This window comes from Schistocerca gregaria, chromosome 5 (assembly GCF_023897955.1).
Source record: "Schistocerca gregaria isolate iqSchGreg1 chromosome 5, iqSchGreg1.2, whole genome shotgun sequence".
Classification (NCBI taxonomy): domain Eukaryota; kingdom Metazoa; phylum Arthropoda; class Insecta; order Orthoptera; family Acrididae; genus Schistocerca; species Schistocerca gregaria.
The window spans coordinates 169,999,611-170,017,691 of record NC_064924.1 but is presented as its reverse complement, the minus strand read 5'-3'; the positions used below and the strand labels follow the sequence as shown (position 1 = coordinate 170,017,691).

The following is an 18,081-nucleotide window of genomic DNA, read 5'->3' as shown; positions in this document are numbered from 1 at the left end:
CAGTCCTACGACACTCCCCTGTGGCACACCTGAAATCACTCTTACTTTGGAAGGCTTCTCTCCATGGAGAACGACATAATGCGTTCTGTTATCTAGGAACTCTTCAATCCAATCACATAATTGGCCTGATAGTCCATATGCTCTTACTTTGTTCATTAAACGAGGGGGGGGAACTGTATCGAACGCCTTGCGGAAGTCAAGAAACACGGCATCTACCTGTAAACCCATGTCTATGGCCCTCTGAGTCTCGTGGACGAATAGCGCGAGCTGGGTTTCACACGATCATCTTTTTCGAAACCCATGCTGATTCCTACAGAGTGGATTTCTAGTCTCCAGAAAAGTCATTATACTCGAACATAATACGTGTTCCAAAATTCTACAACTGATCAACGTTAGAGATATGGGTCTATAGTTCTGCACATCTGTTCGACGTCCCTTGTTGAAAACGGGGATGAACTGTGCCCTCTTCCAATCCTTTGGAACGCTACGCTCTTATAGAGACCTACGGTAAACCGCTGCAAGAAGGGGGGGCAAGTTCCTCCGCCTGTGTAAAATCGAACTGGTATCCCATCAGGTCCAGCAGCCTTTCCTCTTTTTTTGAGCGATTTTAAGTGCTTCTCTATCCCTCTGTCGTCTATTTCGATATCTACCATTTTGTCAATTTTGCGACAATCTAGAGAAGGAACTACAGTGCAGTATTCCTCTGTGAAACAGCTTTGGAAAAATAGATTTAGTATTTCGGCCTTTAGTCTGTCATCCTCTGTTTCTGTACCATTTTGTTCACAGAGTGTCTGGACATGTTGTTTTGATCCACTTACCGCTTTGACATAAGACCAAATTTCTTAGGATTTTCTGCCAAGTCAGTACATAGAACTTTACTTTTGAATTCATTGAACGCCTCTCGCATAGCCCTCCTCACACTACATTTCGCTTCGCGTAATTTTTGATTGTCTGCAAGGCTTTGGCTATGTTTATGTTTTTCTGTGAAGTTCCCTTTGCTTCCACAGCAGTTTTATATCTCGGTTGTTGTACCACAGTGGCTCTTTTCCATCTCTTAAGATCTTGCTTGGCACATACTTATCTAACGTATATTGTACGATGGTTTTGAACTTTATCCACTGATCCTCAACAATATCTGTATTTGACACAAAACTTTTGTGTTAAGCCGTCAAGTACTCTGAAATCTGCTTTTTGTCACTTTTGCTAAACAGAAAAACCTTCCTACCTTTTTTAATATTTCTATTTACGGCTGAAATCATTGATGCAGTAACCGTTTTATTATCGCTGATTCCCTGTTCTGTGTTAACTGTTTCAAATAGTTCGGGTCTGTTTGTCACCTGAAGGTCTAATATGTTATCGCCACGAGTCGGTTCTCTGTTTAACTGCTCAAGATAGTTTTCAGATAAAGCAATTAAAAAAATTTCACTGGATTCTTTGTCCCTGCCACCCGTTATGATCGTTTGAGTCTCTCAGTCTATATCCGGCAAATTAAAATCTCCACCCAGAACTATAACATGGTGGGGAAATCTACTCGAAATATTTTCCAAATTATCCTTCAGGTGCTCAGCCACAACAGCTGCTGAGCCAGGGGGCCTATAGAGACATCCAATTACCATGTCTGAGCCTGCTTTAACCATGACCTTCACCCAAATTATTTCACATTTCGGATCTCCATCAATTTCCTCCGATACTATTGCACTTCTTATCGTTATAAACACGCCTCTTCCTTCACTGTCCAGCCTGTCTCTGTGGTATACATTCCAATCTGAGTTTAGGATTTCTTTACTGTTTACGTCTGGTTTCAGCCAACTTTGTCCCTAGTACTATGTGGGCATTGTGACCGTTTATTAATGAGAGCAGTTCTGGGACCTTTCTATAGATCCTGGTGCAGTTTACTTTTAGCACATTAATATTGTTATTCCCTGTTGCATTTTGCATACTCCTACCTTGCCAGGAGGCGTCTTGTCGGGCCTAGGGAGAGAATTCTCTAACCTAAAAAACCCCTATATGTGCTCCACACGTACTCTGCTACTCGTGTAGCCGCTTCCTGCATGTAGTGCACACCTGACCTATTCAGGGGGACCTTACGTTTCTCCACCCGATAGCGGAGGTCGAGAAATTTGCACCGCAGATCTCTGCAGAATAATCTGAGCCTCTGGTTTAAGCCTTCTACTCGGCTCCAAACCAGAGGACCGCGATCAGTTCTGGGAACGATACTACAAATAGTTAGCTCAGATTCCACCCCGCGAGTGAGGCTTTCCGCCTTCACCAACTCCGCCAACCGCCTGTACGAACTGAGGATGACCTCTGAACCCAGACAACAAGAGTCATTGGTACTGACATGAGCAACAATTTGCAGTCAGGTGCACCCAGTGCTCTATCGCCACCGGCAGGGCCTCCTCCACATCTCGGATGAGACCCCCCGGCAAGCAGACAGAGTGGACACGCCTCTTCCCTGACCTTTCTGCTATTTCTATAAGGGGCTCCATCACCCACCTAACGCTGGAGCTCCCAATAACTAATAAACCCCTCCCCCCGTGTGCCTGCTCGGACCTTGCTGAAGGAGCGGCCACATGTCCACTCACAGTCGGAGCGGGCAGTGCTACACAACCAGCTTCCACATTGACCCTCCGCTGCGAACGCCGCTGAACCCGCCACTCCCCTTGGGGAGAGCGTGGCCCAACCGCACCCAGTACCCACGAGGATATCTCGACAGCAGGGACAGTGGGTGAAGCATGTAACACCTGGGGTGTACCATGCGATACACCAGACTCCCCACTGCCGCTACACTCCGAGGCAGCAGCCTGAAGACGGCTGACCACGGCCATCAACACGTTCAGCTGTTCGCGAACAGTGGCCAGCTCCTCCTGTGTCCATACACAGCAGTCACACATCCTATCCATCCTAAGAAATCAGTTTACTGTAGAGAGTTAATCAACTTTTAACTAGGCTGCTAATTCACTAAAGGTGGCTGATAGTTGACTAAACTGTGGTTACTAGACACTTCTTGTAGAAAACAATGAAAATATCACTACCTGTCTCTGGATTGTATTGAAAACACTAGCATTACTGGCACTATGGTTGGCTAAAGGGACGCTCTCTGACTGTATCCAAAACAAACACAAAATCTATGGAACACTATTACTAGCACTCGACAATTAAAGCTTCCTAAAAGCAAAAACACATGGAAGAATTGACAAGTAAGAAAAATACAGTTAATACTTAAATTAACGTAGCTCGCTGCACAGCAGTCATGACGCAGATGGCAGCTACGATGACACTCTGCTGCCAAACCTTCACTGCAGCCAACTGCCTCAGTGTTGACACTTAAACTGACAAACTGTATTGTGCAATTTCACTCTGACTATCTGTCCTGTACATCCCAGCACCGCAGCTAGACAACAAAAATCAGTTTGAGTGAAACACAGCTCACCAGAAGTATGTGATGATGTTGCCATGTAGCAAGGCTGATGAGACGCTAATGTGACACAGTGGGTGAACTACTATTCTGCTGTTCCTCCCAAGGCTGTCGCTTGGTGAATGGCTCACCAAACCGTAACCAGTGGTTGTATGTCAACACAGAATGCTGACACGGAACGGTCAATCTTCCCAACTGTAGACTTACTTTCAGCTATTGTGAATTAATATTTGCTGTTCAGTAGTTGAGTCCTCACGAATTTTCTGTTTTAACTGCGATGCTAGTAATAATCGGAGCTGTTGGCTCGTTTCTGTGGACAAAACTGCCAATTCTGTAAAACTATTTCTTTATAAAGCAATAATTTCTTTCTAGTTGTGATTTATTCTTGTCTTCTCAGTCAAATTTTATTACTTGCTGACGCAGACACGTCCGCTCGTCCTGTTGTGGTGTCCAGATATGCAATGTATCGTGTGTGATCGTCTGTCTGTGTGTGTTTTATGTTCACCGTAGGTTATAAACTTAACCTTCCGCCACTTGGAAGTAGTTGCAGAAGTACTGTGGCCCAAGTATTTTGGCTTCAGACTCCATTTTCTCTGTTGCGATGCCTGTGTCATTATGGAATACCAGATACCAGTTATTGCTGAATTATTTTGGACTCTTACTCTTTGTTATACATGTATTCACTTTCTGTTGCAAATGAGTTCATTACTTTTTTACCGTTGCCTATACTCAAAGTTATAAAACAATTGCCTTGTCCAAAGTCTCATGTATATTCTGGCTTTTGACAAATGACCAACATATCTTCTTTGAGATGCCAACAACCAAGTTTCCAACTATTCACTGGGGAGTCAGTGGATTGGAGAGTATCTCCTAGGTGGGACGTAAGCAGTACGGAATAATTGCTTACCACAGCAAGTATCGCAGCATGGTGTAATATGACACTCACCACCCCATTTCGCAGATATGTTGAGTTCACCCCAGCATACATCAATTCGTACAGGTGGCTAACGGAGGTGGTGAAGACTGCTGTCCTTACCCACGGGGTGCAAGCTGAGTTCGCTATTTGCAGCATCGTTCCCAGAGTTGATCTGAATCCTTTGGTTGGGAGCTGATAAGAGGGTCTCAACCAAAAGCGTTGTCGACCGTGTGACACAGTCTTGGCTGCAGATTTCTGGATCTGCATTATCATGTGGGAATTTGTAGGGCTCTTCCTAATAGATGAGGGGTACACTATACAAATGATGCAGCTACTCCGGTAGCAGAGTACTTGTGGAGTGCACACGAGGGTTTTTTAGGCTAGGCGGTAGTTTGAGGTGCTCTGAGGAACACTCATCAGTCAATTCACAGCAAGGGAAATGCCATTCAGAATAAAGACACTTCGAGTATCACAATTTTATCAGCAAACTATCAAAGTTTTCGTATTAAAGCTCCCGAAACTACTGCCCTCCAGGAAAGTTCTCGCACTCAAATTATTCTTTGATTGAGAGCTCACTGAAACCTGAAGTGGAAAGCTCTGAGGTATTCAGTGAGTAGTGGAATGTATATCAGAAAGACAGATTAGAGGCCACAAGAGGGGGAGTTTTCGTTGCAGCTGACAAAAATATTTTCTCTATTAAGATCAAAGTTCAGTGTGACAGTGAAGTCACCTGGTTGTGTATAACAGGTGTAGGTGAAACTAAGTTAATTGTTGGATCTTTTTATCAGCCACTTGATTCCGCTGTGGTGGTTCTAGAGTCATTCAAAGAAAGTCCACGCTCAACAGAGCGTAAATACTCAGACATTAAATACTAGTTGGAGGCCACTTTAACCTGCCAAGTATAGGCTGAGATGTATATAGATTCATTGCGGAGGGTACAGTCAGATAGTCATGTGAAATACTTTTAAACACATTTTTTGAACATTGCCTTGAGCAGCTAGAATGTCTCACTTAGTGAACTGGCATCACTTAGTACCAGTAAGGTGAATGTATAGGAATTGTGGGCATAGTTTAAGCAGATTGTAAATTGAAGTCTGGAGAATTATGTGTCTAGTAAGTGGATAAAGGATAGAAAAGACCCACCATGGTTTAATAATGAAATTCGTAAGGTGGTGAAGCTGCAGAGGCTGTTGCACTCTAGGTTCAAAAGGGGACGCACAAATGGTGACAAGCTAAGGTTAGTAGAGATTCATGCGTCTGTGAAAAGATCTATACATTAGCAAAAACTCTGGCAGAGAACCCAAGAAAATTCTGGTCCTATTTAAAATTGCTAAGTGGGTTTAATGCTTCCATTCAGTCCCTTGTTGACCAGTCCGATGTCACAGTTGAAAATAGCAAAACATAAGCTGAAGTTTTAAATGTCACGATCAAGAAATCCTTTGCGCAGGAGAACCATACAAACATACTGCTGTTTGACCATCGGACGGAAGTAACTTAAAGATTTTGAAAACACATAAATCACCAGGCCTCAATTTTACAAAGATACTCTATAGCACTGGCCCCTTACCTAACTTGCATTTATCGTGAATATCTCGCTCAGAGCCAAGTCCCAAGTGCCTGGAAAAAAGCACTTGTGACTCCAGTATATAAGGAAGGTAAAAGAACGGACCCACAATATCACAGACCAATAACCCTATAGTGCGTTTAAAATATGTTGCAACTTTTTACAGTTCAGTATGGAGCGAGTGGAGGGAGGCGTAGTTGCCAGCGTGTGCTGGGCACGTCGGCAGGTGACAGTTTCATAATGCCAGGCCTATTCGGCATGGAACCTGTCACACTCGCTTGACTGCGTGAACAGAACGCCGTCCAAACTGACTGATTTGCGATCTTTGTTCAATGTTTTTAAACAAGTTATTCAGTAATAAACTCTAATTTTCACACATTTTATAGTTTGATTCGTCAGCTTGTTGATGAACCGGCTATCATTTTGTTAATGGTCATAGTTATTGTGATACTACGATAGTAGGTAAATTATTGCAAGGAATTCTTAGTTTACAGTGAAAAATGTGTATCGCTATGAATTTGTATTTGGTGCATGATAGGTTACATGTTGGTGCATATTAAATGTAGATGATATATTGAATTATTCTTTAAACTTGTAAGGATGTCGCCATCTGTTTCCAATTTTGAGAAAATTTAATGGAAATAAAAAGTGCTTGGTGATGAATTCGTACGTCAGTGAAAAAACTAAAATAAAATATTCATAAATTCCTCGTATCTCATAAATGGTTTCAGATATCCAAACAAGTTTGGCAAATGATAGCGCGCAAAGATGAGAATGTTTTGCCATACGATTAATATGCGAAACTTCCATATCTACAGCAATATTCAAGTGACCACAGATTTTTCAATGTAATAATGTAATTATTGAGAGCCATCGATAACTGGTGAAATGAGAATTCCTGTGGGTTTTGTGATAATATAAGTGAGTAGGTTACAAGTTTATTTTTATACTAAGAATGGGCTGGTTCATAAACTATTGACCTGATTACCACTCAGTTGTTAGTTTAAGAATGCACTATTTCAGGATTCTGTCACAATTCCAACTGCATTAGAATGTTAGTGAGAAAAATATTTCTAAACTCTGCTGTGTTTTGACAAAAGAAGCAGATTTTAACATGGCAACAAGTTATGTATTCGTCAAAACTCATTAGTCCTTCATGAATCAATGTTCCCTGAACCGCCTTCTTGTTATTGCTGATAAATCAAGACCAGTCCTGTTGTGCAACATTTTCAGTGGCTTCTTTTGTCAACATTTCAACTTCACTTCTTGTTGGTTTTTGCCACATTACTTTTCACCAACGCCAATACACACTACTGGATTTAAATGAGCATGATACAGGGGAAGCCTGATTAAAATGTTCCCTTTATCGTTAGCCAGTTTGTCGACCCAGTAGCGTAAAGTTGTGGCTTGTACAGATCTACAAGTTCGATTATTTTCACCTTATACACGCTAGGTTCACTTTATCTCAAGAAACATTTCTTTGTACCCCCAAAATATTCGCCTTCCTTCACGGTATTGTGGGAGCTTTATGCATCACAACAGAGTGGTAACCCATTTTGTCAGTTACTGTTGTTGAATTCTGAGGAATGTTTTGCATCGGAAGATTATCTACCCAGCTCATATACATGTTTTCGGAGGACACTTTTATTGAGAATGTAGTATTCAGATGTACTGCACTATTATTAATGCAACACTGATGCAAAACACTTGTTCACAATACTTGATGACTACAAAACACTTCAACACCAGAAAACACTACGTTACAGCGAGAGCTGACAAACTTTGATGCATCTAATGCGTGAAACTGTGTGGTACTATTGTTGATGGTGTGGCAACAGGGGCACGTTACCAGCCAATCCGCTGGCAGCGTGGTAGGGAAAACTGGCTCGCTATTGGTGTTACTTGGGTGACGGCGTGATGGCCTCCTGTGTACCTCAAACAGAACGTGCACAAAACCAAACAGAGACAAATATCTACAGTACATAAGTGAATGGTTTTGCAGAATAACATCGTATAGCATGAATCAGTACCAGAAATCACATGATAACTCTGGGTGTTTACTCATTCAAATACGTTATCAAGAGGGCAGAAATTTTAGTGTGATACATTGATGTGTAGTTCAGGGTTTTAAGTCTCAAAATTTCTGCACCTTTTCAGTGGGTTAGGAATGTGACACACCAACACCGTAAATTTGTGCCCCCATAGAATGCTGTGCAGAAATTGCACCATAACTGATATGACATAGATGCTTTCATATATGGCCTTGTCTCTGATAGAATAGGACAAACTTTTGACAGGATTGGAGTGGAGTGTGCAAGATGGGTGAATCCGTCAGGTCTTGCACGTGGGTCTTCCACAGGGATATGACGTGGGGGTGGTGGTGGCATAGAGATAGACTGAGACTTTTGTTAGATTGTGTGGGCAATGCGATATTGCTTTTGGAGCTGAGAGGAGGATTTGGGTAGAATATTCCCCATTGCCATGCACAATGATAGGTAGTGCAAGTTCTGATGAAGATTTTACGGGATGATACTTGGGTGATGAGGAAAGTGCTCTTTTGCAGCTAGTTTTTGGAATTGGTGGGAGGACCAAGGGGGTGTTAAGATATAACACAAGAACTCTCTTGGCCTTATTTTGGAGGAAGATGGATTGGGGTATTGACCCCTCACCCACCCCTTTTTCATGATTCTCAAAATTAATAAACCCATCAGTCCCAGATGCCCCCTCATAGCTGGTTACTATGTTGTCACTGAAATAACCTCTACCACCTCTGCTCACCCCATCCCCCCTCCTTCCTCTGCTTCCCTGCAGACTTTCCTTCCTCTGTTCTGTCACTCGCTTTCCAATCTATTCTAACTCATTGCCATTGTGTGCTGCATGAACTTGTTGGTGCCAATGTTCAGGTCACATTCCTATCCCATATAACTGCTGCGGCTCCCTCCTGCATTCCTATACCATACCAATGTTGCCATCTTCTGTGCTGATATCCACCCTTCCCCAATCCCTCCTCTTGGTCCCCATTTCCTTTCTCCCCTCTCCCACTACTTGACACAACCCTTCCTTGCAGTCAACCTGCATAACTGTAGTCACAGCATTGTGTGTTCATTGAGCACTGTGTGTTTGGGGGGGGGGGGGGGGGGGGTATAATTTTCAAAATTTGTTCCTGTAAATAATTATTTAATGTAAAATTGACTTATTCCATTTTTAATAATTTTACCTATTTTCTCTTGCATGCCTTCTTTTTTTATTCGTGATGATCTGATGATAATGTTTTAAATTACTGTACTGTTTCTTTCTCCACAATACAAGTACCAAAACATTTCTATAGAAAGTATTATTGTACCATGTTGGGTCAACAGCTGATATGTAATCAATAAGTTTCCAAGTGGAAATAATCACTAAAAAGATAATCAAAGTTCCGAATCTCTCAGTGAGCATGTGTTAGAAGAGGAGACAAAAGATGATCTCTTATGCTAACAAGTGTCAAATGGCGTGTCCAGTGAAGCTGAAGATACCCAGAAGGTATGTATGAGCATTTCAGGCAAAGAAGCTAAGAAGTAGACATAACCTCAATGGCGTGACAATTTATTTGAAATGCCTGGAGGCATGGTATTGCTTTGAAGATGTAATAAAGAAGAAAGATACTGCAGTGGGAACTAATTTGGGGGATATGTGGGTGCTTTACAATATTCTACCAAAAAAAAGTGCAAACAAAGCATGAAAATCTGACAGTGAAATGTTATTGATATTTTTGGATTGTTAACAGTGATCAACAATATTAATTTTCTTAAGATAACATAAATTTTCAGAATTAACTCTTCTGCAAAATACCTCACTTGAAGTTTAGTAAGATGTATGTCTCTTTTGCCATTTTTCAAAAACTAAAATGTTACAGAAACTTTTTATTTTGTGTCTTACATGAGAAACTCACTCCATCCAGAAACAAAACATTCTGCAGTAGCTCCCAAAAGCAGGGGAAAGGATATCTTGTAGGAAAGGAGTAAAGATGCAGAAGAAGGAAAAAGTGCTACAAAACATGTTGACACTGGAAATATGCAAAAAAATTTCAGTTACTAACTTTCGTTTCATGCTTTTTGTGCAAGATAAATTATCTACACAACCATTTTAATGACAAAAATTGCGATGCATCACCCAAAAGTCCTAGATCAGATTGATGTTAAACTCCTATTGAGTGATTGTTGAATATTACTTTATTAATACATGGAAATTTAAAATTTTTGTCTTCTGCTGCCATGTGAACACAGATATTTTACTGAAACTTAACAGTACAATTTTTATTTATGTGGTGGTTTTCTCACTTAGGTGGAAACCTGAACATTCCTAATGGTCATGGTACTACACCCTTAATGGACGTAATATCATATGCTGATGGTGATGCAGCTCTTGATATTCTGCAGAGAATTTGGGACAAAAATCCTGATGTGAGTACTTTGCTCCTCAATATTTTCATTTAAGTGAACGTCAATAATATAATACTGCAACTTTGTATGCCCCAATTGTGTTCACAACTACAGAAAGCTTAGCTTCACTATACACAGTTAACACTTACGGATGCTGTGGGATCAAAAACAGAAACCTCCAAGGAAAAATGAAAAAAAGCAGCACCTCAACTGTAACATTCAGTTATTGATGTACTTCCATTTCTGTTGGGATATTGAAATGTTTAATGGAACTCGTTCTCTGTAGGTGGGATGGTCTGCATTTCACATGTTAGATGGATCCCAGCTGAAGAATGATATAATGTCTTCCCTAATATCCTGTCACTGTCATGTCCTTCCTGTTATCCCTCCATATTATAGGACCTTATTGTAATTGCCCAGGCAGGCTTCTATATAGGGAACTAGAGAGATGACATTATCTTCAACAGGGAAAATCATTGTGATGGTTGTTTGACTAACCATAATCAGATGAATTCTTTGACAGCACATGCTTATTGTACAAAGTGATTATGTTAATGCCTAACTCAAAACTATACTCACTTCTGTTGCCACCACAACTATCGTAAACTGTAGCAGTAACACCTGATAAAGATGACGATGTTGGCTGCTAAAACCCATTTTTAACTAGCCTTTACAAGCAGTTTCAGCCCACAGAGCCTTGCAATGAATTCTGATCTGTTTAAATTTAAGACTGCCATGAAACTCTTCAAGACTGACAGCCCAGTGCAGCCTGGATATTGTCGTTACCAGAGGCTGCTGGCTGTATCTTGGTTTGAGAGAAACTGTATTGGAAGTAGTGGACTGAAGGAACATATACAGTGTATTTCAAATTTTGGAGATGCCCAGCTATTTTCATACATACACAATTCATTATATGAAGTTTGGTTGTCATAAAATTTAAAGTCATAAATGATATATAAATATTTCATACTTCTTATAGGGGACACTGTAGAACGCTTAGAAATGAAGAGTGGATGCAGAATTTCTGTAGATAAGTGATGAAGTAAATGACAACATAATTGATTAGTAGAGAACATCATGTGCGACAGAATTGCCCGAGTAAAACAAGATCCACTAGAGAGATGAAATCTTTATGCCTAATTATGTTGTAGACATCCACTTTTCAGTTCCATACAATGCTATTCTTAACACAAATATCTTCCGAAAAGACGTCCTAACACTTAAATTTGCATTTTATGTTAACAAAGTTCTTGTTTTCAGAAACATTGTTCTTGCTACTGCCACTCTTCATTTTATATCATTTGTACTTTGGCTGTCATCATTTATTTTTCTGCCCAAATACCAAAACTCCTCAACTACTCTTAGTGTATCATTTCCTGATTAATTCTCTCAGTGTGACCTGATTTAATTTGACTACCATTGTTAAATTATTGTTGATGTTTTTCTAACAACCTCTTTTAAAGACACAATCCATTCCATTCAACTACTCTTCCAAGTCCTTTGTCATTTCTGATGGAATTATAATGTTATTGGCGAACTGCAAATTTTCTTTTTCTTATCCCCAAGCATTAATTCCCTTTCCAAATTTCTCCTTGGTTTCCTTTCAGCAAGCAGTAATGTACAGATTGAATAACATCAGGGAGAAGTTACAATCCTATACCCCTCTCTCCTCGACTGCTGTTTCCCTTTTCTTCCTTCGACTCTAGATAATATTTCACTCTCTGTATCTTACTCTTGCTAACATCAGAATTTCAAAGAGTGTATTTGAGTCAACAGAGCCATGAGCAGTTGCAAAGTCTACAAATACTATAAATGTAGGTTCACCTGTCTTCAGTCTATCTTCTAAGGTAAATCATAGAGACAGTATTGCTCTATGTGTTCTAACTTTATCCAGAATCAAACAGATCTTTCCCGATATTGGCTGCTAACAATTTTTCCATTCTTCTGTAAATAATTTGTATCACCATTTTGGAACCATGATTTATTAAACTGATGGTTTGGTAATATTCACACCTCTCATATATCTTGCACATCAAGTGGAATAATCCTAATAATTCTGAAGGATTGTCACCTGCTCTTTAGACCTTGTTTTGAATTAGGTCTTTGTAAAATTATTCTAACCATGTTGTATATCCCAAATCATCTTCATTCATTTCCTCTTATATTTCTATAATACTGCCTTCAAGTTCATTTCCTTTGGATAGCCATCCTGTTTATTCCTTCCTCCTTTCAGCTTTCCGTTCTTTGCTTAGTTTTGATTTACGATCTGAGTTCTTTGTATTCATACAGCTACTACCTTTTTTTTCCAAAGGTGTCTCTAATTTTCCTATAGCTAGAACCTGTCTTTCCTCTAGTCGTGTATGTTTCTGCAGCCTTGCAGTTCGTGTCAAGGTTCCATCTCTTTGAATTAATAACTTCTTGCAATTTCTTCAGTTTTAATTTGCAATTCATAAATTATGCTGTGAGTCCACTCAATCCCTGAAAATGTTTTGCACTTTAAAATCTGGTTTTGAAATATCTGCCTTACCACTGTGTGAGCTATCTCGCCGTCTCTTCCACATATACAACCTCCTTTCATGATTTCAAACTTCTCTGAAGTGTCATATAAAACATAAAAGACATCCCAAAAATGGTCATTTGATGTGACATTTATACAATATAGGTATTGGACATTTCACATACTTATTCTTCATGTTTTGACTTTATGGTATATGCTTTGTGCAGTTGGAGAACTTGCAGCGAAATAGTCTTTTCCAGAAATCTGCTCTTTGTCCTTATGAGAATGTCACATGTGACAAGCTTTGGATGTGGTTCTGTGGGTATCATCCCATTTGATTGCTTTCTATTAGGTCATTTTAAGGGTAGAATTCATGTTGGTGAAATGGAAGACTTTAATAGCAAAACATTTATTGATGACTTTCACTGCTGTAAATCAAAGTATGATCCAGCAAATGTGATTTGGAATGTAGCACAGATTAATTGTTCAAAGGACTACCCAAACAAACCACATGTACCAGGAAAACATGAAAATCCCTCAGCCAGGTACAGAAGTGGCACTGATATCAGTGAAATTTAGGTTTTCAAGCAATGGAAAATCTAGGACGAAACAACTTTCTTAACTCTGTATGTGATATACAATAAAGATTGATGCAACCTTGTTGTGTGAAATAGAAGCTTTTTTAAAGTTGATGGGTTTCAGGGTTTCATTTAAATAAATTGAAGTACTAGTACATCATTAAATTCTCGCTCCCCTCCCCTTCTTTTTTTTGCAGTTTATCATTCATAGTTGTTGATCTTTCTTCGACGTTTTAAGGACTCTGCTTCTTTATTTTTAACAATTATGAAATGAATGCCCAATTACTCGGCAAGTTGTTTTTGTGGTTGCGAATCATCTTTGTTGAGCTATGCTTCCAGTTCCACATCTTCAAATATTTTTGGCAATTTTCCCTGTTCCTTGTTCACGACATCAAAGTCACCATTTTTGAAGTGCCGAAACCATTGTTCGCACATATCTTGCAATGGATCATGTTCACCGTAAGATTCTCGAGGTAATCGGAATGATTCAGCAGCAGTTTTCTTCAAATAAAAACAAAAAATTAATCCTGTCTGCAGATGATCTTTGTTTGACATAAATTTCAACATATTGAACAACACAACACTATGCATACACTTCCCATATTTATCACTCCTACACATCTGTCACTTGTTGATGACATAACGAAATGATGCAGTGTCAAAACGTTTTAGCCAAAACTGCATTGGTGCAACATCTGTTGTCTGAAATCCGCATTTCATACTTGAACATGCGGTATATGCCCCACTAATGTTAAAAATTCTCCAAAGCACCGAAACAATCACTCTATAGGAACTGCCTTCAAATGAAGCTCCTGGCCTGCACGTAAATGATATCATGAGCAACTTTAATGTTATACGATTCGTTTCCATTTGTCTGATCCTCTGTCATTAAGCTGTTGGTGTTATACTTCACACAGATTAGCAAATCTGCTGTATTCACAAGTACAGCTTTACAGATCAGTAATATAGTATAATTTTCATACTTTCCATACATTTTTATTTCTTTTCAAAGAGAAGACAATAAATTGTGTATATATTACTGTAACTTCATTTGCTGGATGCATTTTTGATGGACTAGCAAAGTTTAGGTAAATAAGGGTATTACTGATAATTTATGTAGTGTGTATGTAGTAATCATTTTTGAGAATATAATTTGGATATTAAACTGTTCTTGGCTGTATTACTTTTTGTTTAAAATGTTGTATCCATTACTCATTGTAAAATTCCTCAACCAGTCATATTAACAATATGGAAAGGCTAGATTGTTACCAAATAGACGTGATGAGTCACAGACAGGCACAATGAAAAAGACTGCAAAAATATTTAAGCTTTCATACGAAATGCTTCTTCCGAAGTAGAACACACACACACACACACACACACACACACACACACACACACACACACACTGCCGCGCGGGATTAGCCAAGCGGTCTTAAGCGCTGCAGTCTTGGACCGTGCAGCTGGTCCGGCGGAAGTTCGAGTCCTCCCTCGGGCATGGGTGTGTGTGTTCGTCCATAGGATAATTTAGGTTAAGTAGTGTGGAAGCTTAGGGACTGATGACCTTAGCAGTTAAGTCCCATAAGATTTCACACACATTTGAACTTTTTTTTTAACACACACACACACACACACACACACACACACATTCACACAGCAGCTGGAGACAGTGTCCACATATTTTGTGCAAATGTGTATGTTTTCTGTTTTGGAACCAGGTCTTTGTCTGAAAGCTTAAATATTTTTGCAGTCCTTTTCATTGTGCCAGCCTGTGAATCATTGCCTCCTCTGTGTGGTGAGCAGCAGTATATTTTTTCCCTCTTGTCAATTACCTGCAGTTATTACTGCACGCCGGCCAGGGTGGCCTAGCAGTTCTAGGCATTACAGTCTGGAACCGCAGGACCGCTACAGTCACAGGTTCGAATCCTGCCTCGGGCATGGATGTGTGTGATGTCCTTAGGTTAGTTAGGTTTAAGTAGTTCTGAGTTCTAGGGGACTGATGACCTCAGCAGTTAAGTCCCATAGTGCTCAGGACCATTTGAACAATTTATTACTGCATCATTGTTGTATAACATACTTACAAATGTTCAAAATTATGATTTCAGATATCCTCATTAGAGTCACAGAACTCTTCAAATGAAACTGCATTGTGGCGTGCTATGCTGGCTGGTTCCCCTCAGTTGGCAATGGATTTATTACACAGAGGTGCTGATCCAGGACATCGCGCAAAAGTGTATGCTGCTAGGTGGCACAGACTACCTTCAGCAGACCAAACTAACAGACTTTTTGGAGTGGAGGCGACCTCAAATGGTGTTTCTGCACTCTATGCGCCTTTGTTGCAGCAGTCATCTCCATACATTAATCATTCATCAGTTTTCACACACTCAAGACTGGAAACTATAGAAAGACCTCTGCCATTCAATGTTAATTTGATGAATAAAGTTATGGCATGTGCAGTTTACCCTGTTGTTGATAATACATACACCTCAGAACTTTTCACTCCAAATGTACTTGAAGAACTGGAGAAATTGCTGTCTAGTGAAACTAAATTTGATGCACAAGAAATGCTGCTTAAGGGAATAACAATGCAAGAAATAGGTATACTGTTGTTTGGACATGTAAAGGCAGGACTGCAACAATTGTGCGTCCGGCAGATCTTGCACCATATATTATTCGAGAAACCATTGGGTAAGTATTACATTATATTCTGTTTGTAGTTGCTTGTGGTATGATTCAGATTATTGTTGTAATATGACTAGATGTTCAAAATGATGTCAGATATTCCCATGTATTATACTCATGCCCTGTAGTGATGTACAATTTATTCTTTCAGCTCAGGCATTTGAATTGCTTACTAATTTAAAAGGCGCAGAAGATGAAAAAAAAGAAGAAATGAAGACCGCAGTCACAGTGCCTGCTGTAGATGCTATAGAAAATTGGGATGATGACTTAATTGAAACTGATAATGTACAAGCTCGTCCAACTTTTGAATCAAGTTCAGATGACGTAAATTCTGATGTGTCAGAATGTAGCAAAGAATACTGTGGTGTAAATCCAAATTTGATAAAGGATCATTGGAACCTAATACATAAGCTGTGTCCTTCTGTCATTCACGAATTAGTTGTATCTGTATTAAACCTTCCCTCTGTGTTAGTTCCTCGTTTTGAAATTGAAGCTGCACGTTTACAATTTGGTGCTTCTATGTATACATATGAACATGTGGGGAGCATGGTAGACTGGGAAGGAATGTCTTATGAGGGATCAACAGAGCAATTTTGGGATATTGTTGATGATGGAGACTTTGACATGACGTACGCAAGTGACAGCTATGATGATGACGTTGATGATGACTCTGACTATTGTTTGTTTGTCCGGCATCCACCAATCACTAGTAATTCATTCCCATTAATGTCATCAGTACCTACTACTTCTTCTTCAGATGAAGATATCTTATATCCTTGCAATAATGAATCCGCTGCAACTGAGGCAGTGACAGGTATCACACAAGTACAGAAAACTGCCAGAAATGTGTCGTCTCCATCAGAATACAGTGAAGTTGATCAGAATAGCTTGGATATTGATGCAGCCAAAGACATTCATGAAAGTGAAGCTACTAATTCTGGAAACTGTAGTTCGGGAGAGCAAGTTCCATCAAGTGTGAGAAGGGATGAGTATCAGAAACTCAACTGTGAAGTTTGCAGCTGCAGCACCAGCTCCCCAGAAACTAGTTCCAATAATAGTACAAGTAGTAATGAAACGACAAATTCAAGATGAACGTATATGGGCAATGTAAAAAAACCTGATCTGCATTTCTGTTTAAGGTGGAAAGTGATGTATTGGACTTTGAAAGGCTGTGAATTTATTATGTAACTTACATAAAACTTTATTTTTTTTGGCTACAATCATTTTGTTTATTACTTTCTATGTGTGTGCAATCAAAAGCAGGTGTTTGCTAATGTCTGCTATTCTAGAATATTTCACTGATTGGTGGAAGGTCCCACACATTGTCAAGCATTTTGTTCCACAGGAAAAAAATTAATAATAATAAATAAATAAATGTCTTGTAGGTGTAATGTATGCATGAAAATCTATGAATTAGACATGTACTATACTATTCAGTTGTACAAATTTCGTTTTCCAATTTCCACAGTCTTCTTTAATGGTTTTTCCCCCATCAAAGTGAAATTCCAACAAATTATACATGTTTAGCTTTTGTCAAAGAAATTAATAAACATAGAAATGAAATTCTTATCGTGAGTGTTTCATCATAATTAATGTTTTTTTTCTGTCTTTAACATAAATAAACCATAAAATACAAACTAATTCTAAAAAATAATTGTACAAGTTGTCGGCAGAAGTATTTCATTGGCTTTGAAAGCAGCTTTTTGAACTACATATTGCATTTGTGAAAACTACAAAATTGCACAAAACAGTCAGAAATGTGAAATTTATTGTAGTTGATAATCATAGTGCAAGGTGTATTTATTTTATGTTCAGCCTTATAAAATTATGTTGTGATGGAAAAGATTACCCTTAGTTAAAAGTCCTCTACATACTGAACAAATTGCTGCAAAAGATTTTGAGGATCTCTATGGTAGAGGTGAGCATCCTGCTTTATGGTATATCCACAGTTTGGCAGGGATCAGCAGCTCAATGCTATTTTATTTTCAGTTTACTACGTAGGTCA

General features: G+C 39.3%; 1 protein-coding gene across 8 annotated transcripts in view; it reads left to right on the top strand.

The window, feature by feature from the left end:
* Window positions 1–17,645, top strand: part of LOC126272258 (uncharacterized) — a 79,574-nt gene extending 61,929 nt beyond the window's left edge. For all 8 annotated transcript variants that reach the window (XM_049974978.1, XM_049974980.1, XM_049974977.1 and 5 more), the window contains 3 exons: window positions 10,222–10,340; window positions 15,500–16,082; window positions 16,228–17,645. In XM_049974978.1, the coding sequence (XP_049830935.1) occupies window positions 10,222–10,340; window positions 15,500–16,082; window positions 16,228–17,168 (1,643 nt within the window). In that variant the 3' untranslated portion in view covers window positions 17,169–17,645. The remainder of the gene's footprint in view (window positions 1–10,221; window positions 10,341–15,499; window positions 16,083–16,227) is intronic.
* Window positions 17,646–18,081: the final 436 nt, after the last annotated feature.